The sequence below is a fragment of the Miscanthus floridulus genome, chromosome 17 (assembly GCF_019320115.1).
Source record: "Miscanthus floridulus cultivar M001 chromosome 17, ASM1932011v1, whole genome shotgun sequence".
Taxonomy (NCBI): domain Eukaryota; kingdom Viridiplantae; phylum Streptophyta; class Magnoliopsida; order Poales; family Poaceae; genus Miscanthus; species Miscanthus floridulus.
This window is the reverse complement of record NC_089596.1, coordinates 106,432,381-106,452,278: the sequence shown is the minus strand read 5'-3', so window position 1 is coordinate 106,452,278 and position 19,898 is coordinate 106,432,381. Positions and strand designations below refer to the sequence as shown.

The following is a 19,898-nucleotide window of genomic DNA, read 5'->3' as shown; positions in this document are numbered from 1 at the left end:
TTTTCCATTTATTTACTTTGTTTTTTCAAATGAAATTGTAATTGTTTCCAAAAAAATATTATTTTGGATCCACTCTCGTTTGTTCTACTTCTGTCCATGCCAAATATTCACATTTTAAATTTTTACATATAGTCCTGCGTAGATGACAAACATTTGTCGCTCTTATTAATCCGTTGCATTCTTTTTTTTTCAACATTAAATACGGAGTACTAATCAGGACTCAGGAGGATATGCCAGTGCAGGACTGCAGGTGCAGCCACCGCTCTCGTTTCTCCCTACGACCATTCGCCCCTTTCTTGCGCCGCGCTCCTCTCTCACTGGGCGCGTAGCAGGTGCGCCGCCGGCCGATCCATGCACTCCACCTCTCCTGTCTCCTCCCACCACAGCAGGCATGTTGCGCAGGGTGAGGCCTGGCCGCCGCACGTGCGTGGAGCTGGAGCGGATAATCGTCGAGAGTCACCGCTCTGGGAGCCTCGGCCGAGAGGACGCGCTCGACCTGTTCGATGAATTGCTTCCTCAGGCCAGGCCCGCCTCGGTGCACGCCTTCAACCGTGTCCTCACCGTCATCGCTCGCGCGGACTCCTCGTCGCCACTGCGTCACAGCGCTGCGCTCGCCGTGTCTCTTTTCAATACCATGGCCCGGGCTGGCGTCAATAAGGTGGCCGCCAACATTTGCACCTTTGGCATCCTCATCCGTTGCTTCTCTACTGTCGGCCGCTTGGACCTCGCCTTTGCTGCCTTTGGCCAGGTCATCAAGATGGGATGGAGGGAGCAGGTCATGGCCCTCAACCAGCTAATCAAGGGTCTCTGTGATGGCAAGATGACGAGCGACGCAATGGATATAGTGTTCAGACGAATGCCGAAGCTTGGCTGCACACCTGATGTTTTCTCCTATAACATTCTCATCAAGGGGCTCTGCGCCGAGAAGAAGAGTCAAGAGGCTCTTGAGCTGCTTCTTCACATGACGGCCGATGGCGGATACAACTGCCCTCCCAATGTGGTGTCATATAACACGGTCGTCGACGGCTTATTTAAAGAAGGTGAGGTCGACAAAGCTTACATCCTGTTTCATGAAATGCCGGGTCGGGGGTTTGCACCTGATCTTGTGACATACAGCTCAATCATCGATGGCCTGTGCAAGGCTCAAGCAATGGACAAGGCTGAAGCAGTCCTACAACAGATGTTTGATAAAGGTGTTATGCCAGATATTTGGTCATATAATAGTCTGATCCATGGGTATTGCTCTTTAGGACAGTTGGAAGAGGCAGTGAGACTGCTCAAAAACATGTCTGGAGGTGGTCTTCAACCGAATGTTGTCACTTACAATCTGCTGATAGACTATTATTGCAAGATTGGAAGATGCACAGAAGCTAGGAATATCTTTGATTCAATGGTCCGGAGGGGTCAAAAACCCAATGTTACCACCTACTGCAATATGCTTCATGGGTACGCCACAAAAGGAGCTCTTGCTGATATGCATGATCTCCTTGATTTGATGATTCGAGACGGAATTCTCTTTGAACATCGTGTCTTCAACATCCTGATACGTGCATACGCTAAATATGAAACAGTGGATAAGGCAATGGCAGCATTTATAGAAATGCGACAGAAAGGTTTGAGGCCAGATGTAGTCAACTACAACACGGTAATTGACATTCTTTGCAAGACAGGCAGAGTGGAGGATGCCGTGTGCCATTTCAATCAGATGGTAAGTGAAGGGTTGTCTCCTGATATCATAAGTTTTAACTCACTAATACAAGGTCTCTGTACCGTTGGTGAATGGAAGAAGGTTGAGGAACTTGCTTTTGAAATGATCAATAGGGGCATCCATCCCGATGCCAGATTCCTGAACACAATAATGGATACCCTATGCAAGGAAGGAAGGGTTGTGGAAGCACAGGATTTCTTTGATCTAGTTATACGCACTGGTGTGAAACCAGATGTTGTTTCATATAATATACTGATAGATGGATATTGCTTAGATGGGAAGATGGATGAATCGATTAAGCTACTTGATCGTATGGTCTCCATTGGCTTGCGACCTGACATTGTGACCTATAGTGCTTTGTTTAATGGCTACTGTAAGAATGGAAGGGTTGATGATGCACTAGCACTTTACAGAGAAATGTTCAGCAAGGATGTTAAACCTGATGCTATTACATATAACATAATGTTGCACGGGCTATTTCAGGCTCGAAGGATTGTTGCTGCAAGGGAATTCTACATGAAAATGGTTGACAGCGGAACACAGTTGGGAATCAACACATACAACATAGTTCTTGGAGGACTCTGTGAAAATAGTTGTGTTGATGAAGCGCTGAGAATTTTTGAGGGCTTGCGTTCAAAAGAATTTCAGCTTGAGGTTCGGACTTTCAATATAATGATTAATGCCTTGCTGAAAGTTGGTAGGATTGATGAAGCTAAGGGCCTGTTTTCGGCTATCGTGCTCAGTGGTCCTGTGCCTGATGTAATAACCTACAACTTAATGATCGAAAGTCATATAAAAGAAGGTTTGTTAGAAGAGTCTGATGAGCTTTTTCTATCTATGGAGAAGAATGGCTGTGCTGCCGACTCACGTATGCTAAATGCCATAGTTAGAAGACTACTTGAAAAAGGAGATGTGAGAAGGGCTGGAACCTACCTCACCAAAATTGATGAGAAGAACTTCCCCATTGAAGCTTCCACCACTGCATTGCTGATTTCTTTTATTTCAGAGAGGAAGTATCAGAAAGAAGTGAAGTTTCTTCCTAAAAAATACCAATCTTTCATGGAACATAGGGATGATTGATACCTTTTCCCGGTTTTACTGTGCTAAATTGCTAACTGAGAGTACATGGTCTCTTGTCCTGTAAAGGTTATATTTGCAAGGTGCCACCTCTTGCAACCTTTTATAAATTACATTGAATCTAGATTCCAGAGAAGTGCTAACTGTCTTACAACTGAATTTTATTCAACATTGATATTCCAATGGGTTATCGTGTTTATCTAAGGTTCATAATTTTTAAAACTCTTTTATTCAAGATTAAAATTGCATATTCATCCTCAATGGGAATATCAAATTATTTTTTACTCTCCCCTGTTGTGGGCTTCTAACATGGAGGGATTTGCTACTGGAGCTTTGAGGGCTTTGTTGTTACTTCTCTATTGGACATGTTTGTTTTATGGTATTAAGCTTGCCACCAAGTCCACCATTGCTGCATGGATACTTAAAACATTCAGATCTGTTGATTCTAAAGGGAATGTAAGATTGACTGTTTAATACTAAATTGATGTATGACTTGAAAATTGAATTTATGAATTAGTCAACTGCAGGATAATATAACATAACCTTTCAATTGAAGAGTGGTAGAATTACATTTTTGCCTTTTCCGATGTTCTTGGGACTCACGAGTCCGCAGGAGAATTTGTGAAGGCCTCCACTTATTCATCAGCTAATAATTCAGCCACACTCAACCTGTACAAAGAGAGCGAACGGGCTGATGCTATTCACATTGCTCAAAGCTCTGCAGAAAGTGTCCAGAGTTCATCTGATCTGTTTTCTATTAATGAAATGGTGAGCATTCCTTGTATCTAAGATTTTTTTTGTGTATTCTTATGGCCGGTCCAGCAACCTGGTCAGCAGCATGTGGTACCCAGCCGGAGGAGGTGTGTTCCCGGCAATAGCATGCCGGAGGTCCGCAGACACAAGTTCTGGTGTAAGCTAGAGAGCATAAGCTTGAAGAAGGCTGCGTCAGCAACGGCACGACGTGCCTGCCACGGCGGCGGGTGGTTGATCTTCCGTCAGACTCCCTCTTCGCCAGGGAGTTTCGTCAGTGCAAGATGGCACCAATGCCTCAATTTATTTTACAGCCAAACGACATTTTCCAGGTGAAAACAAAATCAAATGGTATTCTTGTGCACTGACAATTACAAGCGGAAGCTATTTGCAAGTGTGAAAAGTTAGAACTGTCTTGGAAACTCTAGATGCCGTGACCGTGAGTTGCAGGCCCTTGAATGAAACAAATGAGGCCTCAGATGTTGCTGTGACGCAGAAGAGCAAGGTGGGCACAGCATCAGAGACTCAGACGGCCGGGAGGGAAGCGAAGCGATGGACGAGCGCCATGCTTGTTTGTCGAGGCAGCAAGCACCGCCGCAGCACAAAAGCCGCGGGACACGGCCGGGTGCAGGCGTGCAGTACCCACCGTCCCACGCACCCAACCGTGTATGCATATGCATCGGCATTGCAAGCATTGCTCCCAATGCCAATGCCAGCAGCTACTACTTGCTGTCTCTAGTCTCTACTCCCGGCCATGGCACGCACAGATTACCGGTGTAACCGTCTCCATTGGAGTGATGGAAGGAGACATGCCAGCATCTCTATTTGTAAAATAAATAAATTATGCTTCAATTCAAGAAAACATTTCCCACCGTAAAACTTCACCACTTCTATAGCACCAGTAAAACATTTCTTTCGAGATCAAACAACAGACCAATGGATGTACCTGTATTTCATTACCAAATTAACACCTTCTTCGGTGAAACATTCCATAATACAGAATACAGACAAGGAAACGAACGTTAACTACAAAAATACACTCAAGTTACAGGGGGTTAGTTGTACAACTATCTTCTAGTACACAGCAGCCGTTTTTGGCCTATATCCTCATGCATGCGTCGATCAACCTGCAGCTACCCAGGCAGGAGACAAATGACAAATCACTTCGATCATGCCGCCTCATGTTTCCTCAGGGCATGCAACAATGGCAGGCACAACCAACATTCCTATTAACAGTCACGACATATAATCTGCTCTCAAGTACACTTTCACACAACACGACACAACAACGCTGATACACTACACTACACTCAGCAAGACTTTATTTTGTTTCTAAGCGTCACAGGATGCGCGACAAACAATGCAATTGGCGGTGGGGTGGCATGCTTCAGTCGGGCAGCTGGAAGCAGGGGTTACAGTTTATGACGCCCAAGGGCATATACGAATGTCACAGTACAGGGTTGCAGTAGACTCCAAATGGGAGAAAACTGGCCATCTGTTTGTCTATGCTGCGATCGCAAATGAATCCCAACTCCCAAGTAGGCTGGCGGTGCAGCAAACCATGACAATCCTGTGAAAAAAAGAACCAACTCCAGTCAGTCACGGCTCAAAGAGCGGTGGCTAACAAACATGTGGCAGACTCAGGCTGCAGCTTGTCTAAAGCAGCACTACTGCAAGGTAGGAGGTACATAGTTTATTTTTCCATTTTTTTCCCAAAAATTAAAAAAATGGAAATGGATGTGGTTTATCATCCATCTATACCTAATATTAAAAAGCAAAAATTTTGCCTCTATGTAATCAGTAAACAGTTTTGTAAATGATGATGCTGTAAACCTTGAAACTGATGGGCTCAGTGAGCCCACTCTCCCTGTCCATGTGTTTGTCCACTCTTCAGAGCATGAGTCCTACTTGGTTTTAGTAGTAGTACATGATGAATTAGAGATTAAAGTGCTAATAGGTTTATTGTCCCATCCGTAACCCAAACTCACGACCCATACTCATACAAGTTAGAATAGCACACGTCCAACCACGGTACGGAGTCTTATTACAAAACACATTAGAACAGATGATGCTGAAGCAAAATAAAAATATAAAAAAGGAAAACTCTCCCGAAGTCAGTCCCTCTAAAGGTAACTGACCAGATTACATTTCCAAAGATGCACTGCATAATTGGAAGTTGAGACTTAAACCGCATCTCATGCCAATATCTCTTGCACGACTATTCCGAGTGTAAGAATGCAATATAACTGAACAACAAAGTAAAGCAAAAAGGATGGGAAAATATCTTTCGCAAACATGGGAAAATATCTTTCGCAAACTATGATTGACACACAATTGGGATTTGCATAAAAGAATGGTCTGATTACAAAAACAGAATTGTGGTAGTGAACTCTTACAGTTACCTTCAATGATCAATCTTCATCGAAATCGACCTGTAATTATACAATGATAAGTTAGCTTCTAGACATTTCTCTATGCAACTAAAAAGAATTGATTTTCAATTTGTCACAGCCTTGGTTTGACAAAATCATCAGCAGCACAAGAAGAAGAATCAGCATAGCAGATAATTTCCCCATGCATTTTCCATGGGTACTGAAGAACAAAAAAAAAAGGCATATAATTTGCTTATCTAATCTTCTGAGAAGAAAAGGCAGAAAGAGCACAAGTCAATCCCAAGAGAAGTAAAATTGTCTTTTTGCTGGTTCAGTTACATTATGGACTTGGTTGGAAGTTAAGATAGGAAGCAAAAGTAGGGAAGGATTTAAAGGAAGATGGTACATAATTGATGGGACAAAATAGAGGGTCAAGTCCTTTCCTAGTCCAAGGCATTTAAGTACCAACATTCATGCCCTTAATTTCCATTAACTGAATGCTTCATAAATCTTAAGTGTCTATTTGGCTAGAGCACAAGCAACGTTTATAGTAATAGTAACTGCAGAAACATGTATAGGCTACAACTCTAACATGCTTAGGCCTTTGGAAACAGTATCTAGTAATCTCACAAAAGAACAGAAAAGAAAAAAATAGAGTAATACTGTATGGTATAGCACATTAGAATAATTGAAGTAAAATGTTTTGAAGTTAAAACATTTGTTCATTGAGGCCAAAGGATGGCTAGTCCAGTTGGTTAACTGAGATATGCTAGTCACTCCGGCGGCACCCTTCAGGTCCTGAGTTCGACTCTCAGTGGGAGCGAATTTCAGGCTGGGGTTAAAAAAATCCCTTCGCCGGTCCCGGGTGCCAAAGCACTGGTTTAAAGGAGACGGCCCATCTCACGGGTTACGTCTCCTAGTGTCGGGCCAGGGCCAGGGTTCGGGGGTTTTCTCGGACTGTGTGAGAAGGCCTTGTTCTTACGTATAATGCCCGGGGGGCGGCTTGCCCCTCGTAGGTCGAGTTTTTTTTATTTGTTCATTGAGCATCCTCCGTCTATTTTTTTTCATCTAACACCTTAGATGTTAGAACCTATGGGGTCTAAGAATGCAAACTTTGGATATTAATATAGTCAAATTCACCAAAGTTGGACTTCATCTTCCACCTTGTGATATTAAAACCTTTTGTATGGTAATAGTCAAATTGAAATTGTAGTATCTTGTCTCCAAATTTCTGAAGTCTTAAGGGAGACTACTAATTTAGTGGTTATTTATTCCTGTTTTTTTTACAATTTCTGGATCTTTTAGGTTTACAAAAACTGGCCACTGTCAATATCTACCTCCAGTAAAAAATATCTGACAAATTTGACTTTGCATTGTCTTCGATGCATACCTTTGACCACTAATATCTTCTAGCGTTTGTTCTTAAATCTTCCAAATTTATGAGATTTTGCAAATGTTTTCCAATACAAATCTACACATATATCTTGCATGCTTCGAAACTAAATAATTTAAAAGTAATTGATGTTTGTAGTTTTTTCAATTACCAGAGGGGGTACTTTGAGGTTTTAAGTCATGTTACCATCTGATAAAAAAATCTAGTAGTTATAAAATTTGTCCCCATCCAGTGAGCATCATGTTCTTCCTTTTTATCATGTTTTGCCTCCATGATGGAAAATAGTTGTGTTCAAATTAAGTTTCTCCACACGAAGTACTTAAGGTGTAACGATGGTGTTGTTGGGAGATAAAGAAAATATATATAAAAAATCAAACCACACGAACCAATGGTTTAAAGGCAACATGATGCCTAGTTGCTCGGCGTAATAATGACACCATGACTGGCACAGCTAGAGCACCTAGATGGTCAAAGGCAACATTAATCAGATTAGGCCCTTGTTTAGTTCCCAAATTCTGCACCCCCAAAGTTTGGAGTTACTGTGTACCCAGAATCTGCATACCAGGAATGTGCAGATTTTGCACCCCCAAACAGACTTTATTGCATGCACAATAACTCAGATTTTGCATGCACAATCGCATGAACATCTGCATACCCAGATTTTGCATGCACAATCGCATGAACTGTAACTCTACACACTTTATTGCATATTCAAAAACTCAAGTAAAATGTAGTCAAATCCGCCGAAAATTGTTACAGACATTCTGATAGTACATAAGAAATTACATCTCAATCTCAGATTATTCACGACCTATTAAACAAATGATGAGCCAGCCTGTCTCGGAATGCATTCATGCTTTCCATGTCCGCACTGTCTGGAGCAGGCTCTGTCTCAGGCTGATCCACAGCTGCTTCAACAGGCGCATAGTTGACATTGCTGTCTACCATAGCAAAGTGACCGTCAAAGTCACCATTCATCCTGATGAAGTTGTGCAACGCCATGCATGCAACTATTATATGTGTCTGTGTCTCAGATGGATACGACGGAATGTTAAACAATATGCGCCACTTCATCTTTAACACTCCAAACGCCCTTTCGATGACATTTCTAAGAGATGAATGCGCATAATTGAATGTCTCCTTAATACCTTGTGGTTCGGGGGCGTTTTGAAAGTCTTGGATGTGATACTTGGTCTGCCGGTAAGAAGACAGAAACCCGGGGCGGTTTGCATACCCCGAGTCCACCAGGTAGTACTTTTCTGCAGCAGTAAGTACCTGTAAGACTTTACAGATTGCTAATTGAGAGTACATGGCCCATTGTCCTGTAAAGGTGCCTCCTCTTGCAACCTTTTATAAGTTACATTGAATCTAAACTCTAGAGAAGTGATAACTGTCTTACAACTTATTTTCATTCCACATTGATATTCCAATGGGTTATCGTATTTATCTAAGGTTTATAATTTTTAAAACTCTGTTATTCAGATTAAAATTGCATATTCATCCTCAGTGGGCAATATCAAATTATTTTTATTCTACCCTGTTGTGGGCATCTAACATGAAGGGATCTGCTACTGGAGCTTTGAGGGCTTTGTTGCTGCTTTCTCTATTCTACATGTTTGTTTTTATGGCATTAAGCTTGACACCAAATCCAACGATTCTACATGAATACTTAAAACATTCAGATCAGTTGACTCTAAGGGAATATAAGATTGACTGTTTAATATTAAATTAATGTGTGACTTGAATGTTGAGTTTATGAATCAGTCAACTGCTGGGTAATATAACATACCTTCAATTGGAGAGTGGTAGAACAACTTTTTTCTTTTTTTTGGGGGGGGTGTCTAGTTAAATTGTTCCTTTTGACAATGTGCACATTATGCAGTCTGGACATGCTGGTTATAAATCACTTTCATAAAAAATACTCATTTGGTTAGTCCATGGGAATGTTGAACAAGCTGTCCCTAGATATTTTGTGGTTTTTGTTCCAGCAATTTCATTTTTTTATCTTGTGACAACGAGCCTGCAGTACTTGGTCATTATTGGTGTGAAGTAAACTTTTTTTTTGTGAACAGGTGTGAAGTTAACTTTGATCAGCATCAGAATTGAAAATTAATTTTGTTTCATTAATCTGGGAATGTTCGATGTGTAATTATGCATGATGCATTGCCCATGGGTGGCGAAAACTGTTAGCCCACAGGATCACCGGCTCAGGTGAGTTGACCACTCACCAGTCTTACCGAGCACCCACTAGTGTTGCCGAGCACCCACTAGCTAAGCCGACCACGAACAAGCGTTGTCCGTCCCCACACACTATGGCTAAAGGTTGAAGAAGAGAGAACAGAGCATACACACACAGTACAAGACACCATCGTTGGTCGAAGCCCTGTATGGGAGATGGCAAATCTGAACTCTCTTTACTGAGTTGCCGTGGTAGTCTATTTATACAACTATATCCATCTAGTCCTGGTACAGCGCACATGTTGTAACAGTAACTAGATAACACAGCATGGCTGACTCTGCGCCGGCCTCTGCATGTGGCTACAGTGCTGCAGATGAACCGTTCGGCGCCTGCACCTGCAGCGCCTACAGTACACACAGCAGGGAGCCTTTGCAGCGCCGCCTTCCCCTTGCTGTGTGTTCACACAAGGAAGCAGTAGTTTATTCTAACAATTTTTCTCCTAAACCTACTGTTATCCCTTGTACCCCCTTCATGCCGATCATCTCTTTCAGCTCCGTGAGTCAAAGACGTCCGAGCGGCTTGGTGAGGACGTCCGCGAGTTGCCGATCAGTTTCGACGAACTCGATGACGATTTGCCCTCCATCGACACAGTCCCTGAGGAAGTGGAACTTCACGTCGATGTGTTTGCTCCGGTCGTGCAGAACTGGATTCTTCGCGAGGGCTATGGCGGGCTGGTTGCCCACCATCAGTGCTGGTGGGTGAGCTTCCACGCCGGTCAGCTCGCCCAGCAGCCGGCATAGCCACACAACTTGGCACGTCGCTGTGTCCGCCGCTACGTACTCTGCCTCGCACGTAGACAGCGCCACCACCTTCTGTTTCAATGACAACCATGAAATTGAGGCTGACCTGAGGAAGGCGAGCACGCCAGAGGTGCTCCGTTGTCCGTCGATGTTCCCCGCCATGTCTGCATCGCTGAACACAGTGAACTGCAGCCTACTCCCGCCGGTCTTGGGAAAGATGATCCCTTGATCCACCGTCCCTTTGACGTAGCGTAGTAGCCGCTTCACCGCAGCCCAGTGATCCTCTCTGAGATCCTCCATGAAGCAACTGACGTAGCCCACGGCGAACGCAATGTCCAGCATTGTGTGGATTAGGTAGCGCAGACCGCCGACGATGCTCCGGTAGAGTGTTACATCCACCTTTGCTGCGGTGTTGGCCTTCGTCAGCTTCAGCCGCTCCTCCATCGGAGTTACGCGTGGCTTGCATTCAGCCATGTCGCTCCGCTCCAACAGCTTGGAGGCATACATGCTCTGACCGAGCGTGAGTTCCTCCTTCCCCTGTCTCACCTCGATGCCGAGGTAGTAGGAGAGTGCGCCGAGATCGCTCATTCGAAAACGAGCCGCCATCTCGCGCTTGAAGCTGTTGATGTCCTCCGTGCGCGCGCCAGTGACGATTAAGTCATCCACATACACGCCGACGACGAGCTCCTCCTTCCCCGTCGTCGCGTGTAGAGCGCGTGCTCGGTTGCGCACCGTTGAAACCCAAGCTCGCCCAGCGTGGCGTCAAGCTTGGCGTTCCATGCTCGTGGAGCCTGCCGTAGCCCGTGGAGCGCTTTGCCGCAACTCTGATACCACTTCTGAGCCCACAGGATCACCGGCTCAGGTGAGTTGACCACTCACCAGTCTTGCCGAGCACCCGCTAGTGTTGCTGAGCACCCACTAGCTAAGCCGACCACGAACAAGCGTTGTCCGTCCCCACACTATGGCTAGAGGTTGAAGAAGAGGGAGAACAGAGCATACACACACATTACAAGACACCAGCGTTGGTCGAAGCCCTGTATGAGAGATGACAAATCTGAACTCTCTTTACTGAGTTGCCGTGGTAGTCTATTTATACAACTCTATCCATCTAGTCCTAGTACAGCGCACATGCTGTAACAGTAACTAGATAACATAGCAGGGCTGACTCTGCGCCGGCCTCTGCATGTGGCTACAGTGCTGCAGGTGAGCCGTTCGGCGCCTGCCCCTGCAGCGGCTACAGTAACACGGCAGGGAGCCTTTGCGGCGCCGTCTTCTCCTTGCTATGTGTTCACACAAGGAAGCAGTAGTTTATTTTAAAAAAACAAAGATGTCATGGATTTGTTTGCTACTATCTCCGCCAATGGAAAATCTCTTGGAAGAATGGTTGTACTCTTGTGCTCCGGATTCAAGTATTCTTAACACTGTAGTCAGGAGGTTGTTTGCTTGGGGTGAGATAAGCAAAGGGCCTTTTCTTCAGAAAGCTAGGAATGGACATTTTCAAGCGATGGTTTCGTGGCTGATAACAATAACAAATAGTTTTGGCAGTCAGGCTCCCTGGTCAGGTACATTGTTTAGCTGTCTATACTCTGCTCTGCATTCAAATGGGGGTAACATTGTTTCAAGGCTGCAAATAAAGAAAGCCAGGAAATACCCAGCAGGACAGTGCGGTGCTCCTCCTGCTTATATATCCTATGCATCAGGGTTGCATTATTCCTTCTAACCCTGTCAGTGAGCATGCATACCTATATATTTGTTGGTTTCAGAACACTCCGATACAATTTGAGGAAATTAAATAAATAAAGGATAATAAAGTCGGAGGAGTTCACCATGGCGAGCTTGCTGTCAGCATATTGCGCGCATGCAGCTCGGCAGAGGTTGCTAGAGCAGGAGAAGAAGAAAGTTCATGGCATCTATCATCAACCGGGAGCATGCATATTCAGAAGTACCACTTGGTGATGTGATGAATGATCTGATCGACAGAGATATGGGAGGTACATCGTTTTGGCAATCTCTTGCTGTTCGAGATGAACTGTGGCATGGGCGGCAGGTATCAGTGGGTCTGCAACCCGGTGACCTGGCGGTGGGCTATCGTGCCATTGCCGCACCGCAACGGGCTGACACTGCCGTGCGGCCTTGTTACAGCACCACCCAAGGCTACTGTGGACGATACGGCAACGGCAGCAAACGTCACTGACAAGCTGCAGGTCCTTGTGCGTGAGCCATCCCAACTTGCGCGTCGTGAGCCCGGAGTAGCAGGCTGTGTGAGCGTGTCGTGTGTGTGCTCGGCATGAGCTGTAATACTTGAAGGAGAGGCTTGGAGGGTAAGAAAGAACATCACACGCAGCTCTGAAGAACTGGACCTCTACCAGTTCATCTGATCCCCTGTTCTCCTCTGTGTGCTTGTTATGTTTTTCAATTCCCCAATCATAGGTAGCTAACATCTGGTATCAAAGACTTATCCGTGCCCAGTTCGTGAATTCCTTATTCCATCGGCTGATTGCAAACGATCTTGGTTGTTGATTTCGGTTCGTTTGCCGTGTGCGTTTCATTCCTGAGTCCGGTAATTCCAACGTCTCGCTATCAGCTTGTGGCAGATTTCCGATCTGGAGCACCCACCGCCGTCGCACGACCACTACACCAAGCGTCAGAAGCGGTTGGGCGCCATGAATCCCAACTCCAACCTCCTCTTCGATGAAAGTCAGAAGATGGTCGCGGCGCAGACCCTTGCGATTGACAAGCGCCTTGCGGATCAGCACGACTCCATCGACAGCCTTTGGCGGAGGCACACGCTGCTCTGTCTACTCGCCTTGTCGATATGGAGGCTGCCAAAAGTGACTAAGTAAATATTCGTAATTTTATTGTGCATTATGATCGGATGTGGCCTAACACTCAATGACACAGGATTTATACTGGTTCAGGCAACGTGCCCTACGTCCAGTTTTAATCGGTCGGTGACTTTATTCCTGAGCCCAGGTGCTCAAAGTTTGCTGTGGGGTTACAAACAAGTATGAAATGAGAAGAGTGTGTTAGAGGCCCGGTTGGATTCTAACCAAGCGGTTAAGAGTGACAGGTGCTCTAACGTGTGCTAAGTATTAGAGCGTATGCTCTGTGGAGCTGTTGAGTTCTAGAGCTGTGGAGCTGTTCGAATGCTCAAGTTCTCTAGAGCCAGATTCAGAGAGAGAATCCGACGTCCGTCGTTCCTGTTGGGAGAGAGCGCATCCCCTTTTATATGTGAAGAGGATGACCTTACAAGTTAGAGAGAAAGAGAGAGAATGTGTACGTGTGCTACCTAGTCTTGTTGCTCACGCCATCGTGTACGAGACGATTGTCGGCGCCCATAATACTATTCATGCACAGACGCGTCTGATAGGTTTTACCGTGTTCGCCTGATATGGTAAATGTTGGCGGCTATAATACTGTAAGACAAATATCGGCGCCCACAACACTGTTTGGGTTCTGACACGTCTGGAAGGTTGCATAATACCCGTCTGGCATGGCCTGGTGGCACTGTCCTGCAGGTGCGCAGGGTATGACAGGGTACGGTCTTCGGTATTGCGGTTTGACTTGAGCGTCTTGCCTTATCTGCTCCGCCTGATCCTTCGGTCCTCACCGAGCGGACGTCCCTGATCGGTCGTTCCCAGTCGGCTCCGACCGTGTCGGTCGGGGGAGAATCATGAGCGGAGGTCCGACGTATCCCCGGTCGGAAAAAGGAGGTCGGAGTCGGACTGTGTCCCCACCTTGGCCAGGCCTTCCAGTCGAAGACCGAATCGTTCTCCCGGCCGGTCATTTAGGTAACTGGGCCGACCCGAGAGGCGCGCATGGTCGCCACGCCATCTGCGGTTGGGAGGCTACAGATCATTATCATGATCACTAAAGGCTACATCATTAAAAATATTAACTCCTTTTGAGGGTCATGATTGCTAAGAGTAACTCCAAGTGGTTCTTTATATCATTTTTTATTGTTAGGAATAGAGATTTTAGTTAAAAATATTCTCTAACAGCTTCTTTCATCTAAATATTGCCATCTTCAATTTTAAATTTCTCGCTAGCCAAAGATGGAGAGCGGAATTTGGATTTCCCATTTGACCAGTTGATAAACAAAAACCAATGTAACAGGAGAATAGCGCCTCGATGAACAGAATTGCACAAATAAACCATACCAATCAGTTTATGAAGATGACCAAATAAGAGAACTTACTACAAGTCCAACCGTGCCAAGTCCACAAACAGCAACAACAGAGCCAGCTTCAGCCTCTGCAGTATTCCACAATGCTCCAAGACCTGGATGATTGTTAACAAGAAGAGCACGCTTCAGCGTATACACGTTAGTAATTCATTCAGTTTAGCATTATTCACAAATAACTCATTTCCCAGAATACGAGTATCGATTAGACACAAATGGCCTGCGAGTTTCATTGTGAGATCAAAACCACAAACAGGAGTTCAGCACCAAAAAATAACCAAAATTGTAGTTTTATATACCTAGGAGCGAAACTATCAACCAATTTGTCTAGCAATAGTTTCCTTTGATATATGCCCTAGCTGAAGAATTTTCATTTTGCCAATCAATCTACTGGACATTGTGGACACATTACATGTATACACATGTAATTAGATAAGATCGGAATAGAAATAGCCAATTAGCTTAAGTTAGGGTTGGGTGCTCGGTTTTGCAGAGCAGGAAGGGAAGAGAAGGGGTTTGGCACACCTGGTGGCTGATAGATTTCTTGGAGTATCTAGGCGTAGATCTAGTGGGTAAAATGCTTAACTTAGATGGGAGGCTTGGTGATGTACCTCGCCATGGCGTGGCGCGATGCGCCTCTAGTGCCCCAGACGAGGTAGCAGGAAGCAGCGACGTGGAGGCGTGGTCCAATGGCGGTGGCGAAGGCAATGGCGCTTCCCGTGACTAAGGCTTTGCAAAGGGGTACAACCCCAGACCATAGACTTTGAGCTAGCTTGGGGGAGGACCCCCACTTAAGAGGTAACATGTATCTTGTACTACCTTGCATAAATCTAGAGGAAAAACTCTCATCGTAATCTATTCATCATCTTTGTGTAAAGCCTTTTGCTATAAGTCATGCTTTATATCTTTCTACATTCCCTTTGGAGTCACATTTTGTCTTGTAGACCCATTTACAACATACTGTTTTGGCTCCATTAGGAATTTCATCTAAGTCCCAAACATCGTTGGTATTCATCGAATTCATTTCAACTTCCATAACTTCTTGCCATTTAAACAAGTAAACGCTTCTCATGACTTCTACAAATAAGGTGGGATCACCCTCCATTTGAATTTCTTTACTAACATAGACTTCATAGTCATTAGAAAAATTGGTTTACTAACTCTTTGAGACCTTCTGGGGCCTCAGCTACTGGCACTTTTCATATGGGGTTGTTGTTGCTCTTCATTGCCAAGAGGCAATTGATTCTACAGGCTCCTGTATTAGAAGATCCTTGTTTACATTATTCATCTTCTTCTAAGAGCTAACAACAGGTGTTGCATTAGTTATACAACATCAATAGGTATTGAGAAACTTGTTGCTCCTAAGTCACTGGAGTGGGTACGTAGTCCCTCTTCTCTTTAAATCTTAGGTCTCTACATACCCTACATACCATGCTCCCCCAGCTCTTTCCATCTTTTCTAAAGATAGTCTATCTTTAAATTTCTTGTTTGGGTTTAATCTGTTAAAACTTCATATGGCGTTTTAAGCACCGCTTTAACATCTTTAAGGCTAACTACGCTATCTTCCTATCGGAACTTTAAAAGGTCTAGGAATTTAGCTTTTTCTCTGCTTAGGGGTATCATTATTGTGACCGTTATACTCCTCCAACGGTCGCATTTATCTTAATTAATCTTTATCTCACTCTTAATGAAGAGTATCTTTCTTAATTGATCTTTATCTCACTCTTAATGAAGAGTATTTTTCTTAATTAATCTTAATATTCTCCCCCTCGAAATATGACATGAACTTTACTGCCATAATTTTGACAACTATTTAGAAAGCCAGTGAACAAGGAGATACTTATAACTTACTTCATTCATATGATTATGTCATGTAAACAAAGTTATTTCTTGATCCGTTTAAGAGTACACTTTCCTTATTTCACTTCAATAACTCAACGAGGTCTTTCATTAGCAGTACTTTTGCAAGTCACGCTTACATCTTTTTTTATCTTTTGGTTAGTATTGACCATGATGATGTATTTCTATTATACCACGGTCAATACTAGGACAGCATAAGAGCTACCCAAACTTCTCTCACTATGCGGGATACAAAACATGTGAATCATCACAAAATTTCTCCCGCCATGTAGGATTGACTAGCATAAGTACTATGCCAAAACTTCTCCCCATGCGGGATAAATCTATACAAAACTTAGTCATGACGACTAAAACATTCATTTATACTTTATTTTACAATAAAATCTTCCCATTGATTTCAATTTAATCAGAAAATTAATAAACTAACAAAAAATAATCCTGAACTGGCTTGACTCAAGCCTTGTCATTCACATAGCCCAGCATTGCAGCCTGTTGGCATGCAGCCGAGTGATTTCATCGGTTAAATAAACAAGGTGCTTCTGCATCAATTCTACATCACCGTTGGGTAGAAAATAGAATTAATGCATAAAACTCATAAATCAACTTGAAATACATATAACTACTCTTCAAAATTAAATTCTTCCGTTGGTTCGAATTTAATTAGAAGATAATCAACATCATTGCAGCGAAAACTTGATAATGAAATATATTCCTTTAGTTCAGGAGCATTTCTGAGTCCTTATCTACTCTCTGAAAAATTGATCAAATTGGTGTAAAATTTATCAGAGATTTAAATTTCAAACTTAAATTCATTATAATATTATCATCATCAACGTTGGTCAAAAAATGACAATATCATAATCTTACTTAAACAAAACAGACTACTCCTCTAATTTAAATTTTTCCGTTGGTTTCAATTTAATTAGAGGATAAACATAATCATAATTTACTAAATATAACTGCTCTTCAAATTAAATTCTCCGTTCGTTCGAATTTAATTAGAAGATAATCAACATTAAACTTTGCAGCGGAAACTTAAAAAAATTATTTATCTACTTTTCAGAAGCATATCATTGTACTCATCGACTCTCTGAACAATTTATCCCATTGGTTCAAAATTGAATAGAGATAAAAAAAACTAATCAAAATTCATCAAAATTCGCTTTTGAAAATAAATAAAACAAAAGCCTATGTTTACTGTTCATTAGGCCTGGCCTGGGAAAAACTAGCCTGCGGCCCATCTCTCCAGCGCGCGCGCGAGACATAGCCTGGCCCAGCGCGCTCGCGGCCCAGCGATGCTGCCGCGCTCTACCGTCGGCCCAGCATGCGAAATCGGCCCCGGCAGCCGCTCACGCCGCGCTCCCCGCATCCCAAGCCATAACCTGGGCCTGGGCCATGATTTGCCTCGCCCGCATGGGCTGATTTCGGTCCGAGTGATCTGAGCCATCCACAGCCATCCGACGGTCGTCCGCGCTCCTCGCGAGATCAAAACTCCGCGCGACGACCGTGAACCCTAACCCTAACTCATTCGAGTTCTTTCTCTCCCCCTCTCTTCTCTTCGTCGCAGAGGCGATAGAGAGCCGACGGCAGCCGCCCGTGGTGACGAGAGGGAAAAAAGTGTTGGCGCCGCCGCGGGGCCCCTCGTCGGTGAGCGCGCTCGCCCGAGGCTGAGCGCGCCGCAGTCGAGCGGCCTTGCGACGTTGCCCTTGACCCCGTGAGGCTCCACTCCCGAAACCTTAACCCTCATTTTCTTCCTCTGCTTGCTCTCCCCCTTCTCACCAGAAACACGATGGCCAGAGAGAAAAGTGATGGCGCCACCGTGGTGCCCTTCGCTAGTGCACATGTGCGGTCGGAGCCACGTGCGGCACCATCAAGCGGCACCGCGGTGGTGCTCTTTACGCCCCCACACGTGCTCTTTCCTAAAACCCTAGATCCCTTTCTCCTTTATCAGCCCTCAAAGCAGCAGACGAGGGAGAAGAAGGGCGACGCCGCCGCGGGTCCCCTCGCCGGAGCGCGCTCTCCCTAGTGGGTGAGCGCGCCGCCGTTGAGCGGTCCTGTGATGGTGCCCTCGGCTAGGGCTCGCTGAAAGGTCCTATTGGCTAGAGGGAGGGTGAATAGCCTATTAAAAATTTCTACAACAACACTTAACAAACCGGTTAGACAATTATGAGGCGAAGCAAGTGTTGCGCTAGCCTACTAAAAAGCAAGTCACCTACCACAATTCTAGTTTATATAGTTTCTATTCACACAATAGCTATGACACTACACTAAGTTAGTGTGCTCTCAAAAGCTAACTAAAGAGCCACACTAACCAAACTAACAAGCTCTCACAACTAGCTATACTAAAGAGCTTGACAACTAGTTTGCGGTAAAGTAATGAGAGTGAGCAATTTGTTAATACCACCGTGTCGAGGAAGGAGCCAATCAATCACAAGAATGAATACCAATGAAGACCAATCACCTCAGAATCAAATGATGAACACAATGATTTTTACCGAGGTTCAGTTGCTTGCCGGCAAGCTAGTCCTCGTTGTGGCGATTCACTCACTTAGAGGTTCACAAGCTAATTGACATCACATGACAAACCCTCAATAGGGTGCCGCACAACCAACACAAGATGAGGATCACACAAGCCACGAGCAATCCACTAGAGTACCTTTTGGCTCTCCATCGGGGAAAGGTCAAGAACCCCTCACAATCACCACGATCGGAGCTGAGGACAATCACCAATCTCCGCTCAACGATCCTCGCTGCTCCAAGCCGTCTAGGTGGTGGCAACCACCAAGAGTAACAAGCGAATCCCACAGCGAAACATGAACACCAAGTGCCTCTAGATGCAAACACTCAAGCAATACACTTGGATTCTCTCCTAATCTCACAAAGATGATGAATCAATGATGGAGATGAGTGGGGGGGGCTTTGGCTAAGCTCACAAGGTTGCTATGTCAATGCAAATGGCCAAGAGAGTGAGCTTGAGCCGGCCATGGGGCTTAAATAGAAGTCCCTAAGAAATAGAGTCGTTGTATCCCTTCACTGGGCACAACACGGGGTGACCGGACACTTCGGTCATATCGACCGGACGCTGGCCCTCAGCGTCCGGTCACGTGATACACGCCACGTGTCCCCTCTCTTTGAATACTGTTCGTCCGATCTCAACGATCAACAGTCGACCGGACGCTGTGGCATAAGTGACCGGACGCTGAACCCCAGCGTCCGGTCATTTCTAGTAAGAATCCAGAGACGACTTTTCACGACCGAACACGTCCGGTCATGCTTGACCGGACACAGCCAGCGTCCGGTTCAGTTACCCTCAACACGTAGTGTTGCCACATCAGCAAGACCGGACACAGCCTTCCAGCGTCCGGTCAGTTTGTGACTCAGCGTTCGGTCAGAGACCGACGTTGCACGCCCTCTGCTGCCACTGACTGGATGCGCTGGTCCAACTAAGACCAGCGTTCGGTCACTTACAGTGACCTCCGTCTTTTCTGTCTAGGGTGCCGGTGGCACCATCGGACTGTCCGCACTCTATGGACGGACACTCCACCGGTGAAGTTCCTAACCCTTAAGGATGAAAAC

At 44.9% G+C, this 19,898-nt stretch overlaps 2 protein-coding genes across 2 annotated transcripts; one reads left to right on the top strand and one right to left on the bottom strand.

Annotated features, from left to right (window-relative positions):
* Nucleotides 1-245: 245 nt before the first annotated feature.
* Nucleotides 246-4,348, top strand: LOC136517241 (protein Rf1, mitochondrial-like). The gene is made up of 2 exons (XM_066510771.1): nucleotides 246-2,868; nucleotides 3,608-4,348. Exon 1 carries the CDS (start codon nucleotides 392-394, stop codon nucleotides 2,786-2,788), a length of 2,397 nt encoding a protein of 798 aa, XP_066366868.1. The 5' UTR covers nucleotides 246-391; the 3' UTR covers nucleotides 2,789-2,868; nucleotides 3,608-4,348.
* A 3,756-nt stretch (nucleotides 4,349-8,104) lies between these two features.
* Nucleotides 8,105-10,723, bottom strand: LOC136516149 (uncharacterized). The gene is made up of 2 exons (XM_066509526.1): nucleotides 10,547-10,723; nucleotides 8,105-8,575 (listed from the first exon to the last, which is right to left on the bottom strand). Exons 1-2 carry the CDS (start codon nucleotides 10,721-10,723, stop codon nucleotides 8,105-8,107), a joined length of 648 nt encoding a protein of 215 aa, XP_066365623.1.
* Nucleotides 10,724-19,898: the final 9,175 nt, after the last annotated feature.

Excerpts from the sequence above, each read along its gene's own strand:
- LOC136517241 (XM_066510771.1), top strand. The coding sequence starts at position 392 with ATGTTGCGCAGGGTGAGGCCTGGCCGCCGCACGTGCGTGGAGCTGGAG.
- LOC136516149 (XM_066509526.1), bottom strand. The coding sequence starts at position 10,723 with ATGGAGGAGCGGCTGAAGCTGACGAAGGCCAACACCGCAGCAAAGGTG. Across the intron at positions 8,576-10,546 it reads GAGAGGATCACTGGGCTGCG|GTACTTACTGCTGCAGAAAA; the intron begins GTGAAGCGGCTA and ends AAAGTCTTACAG.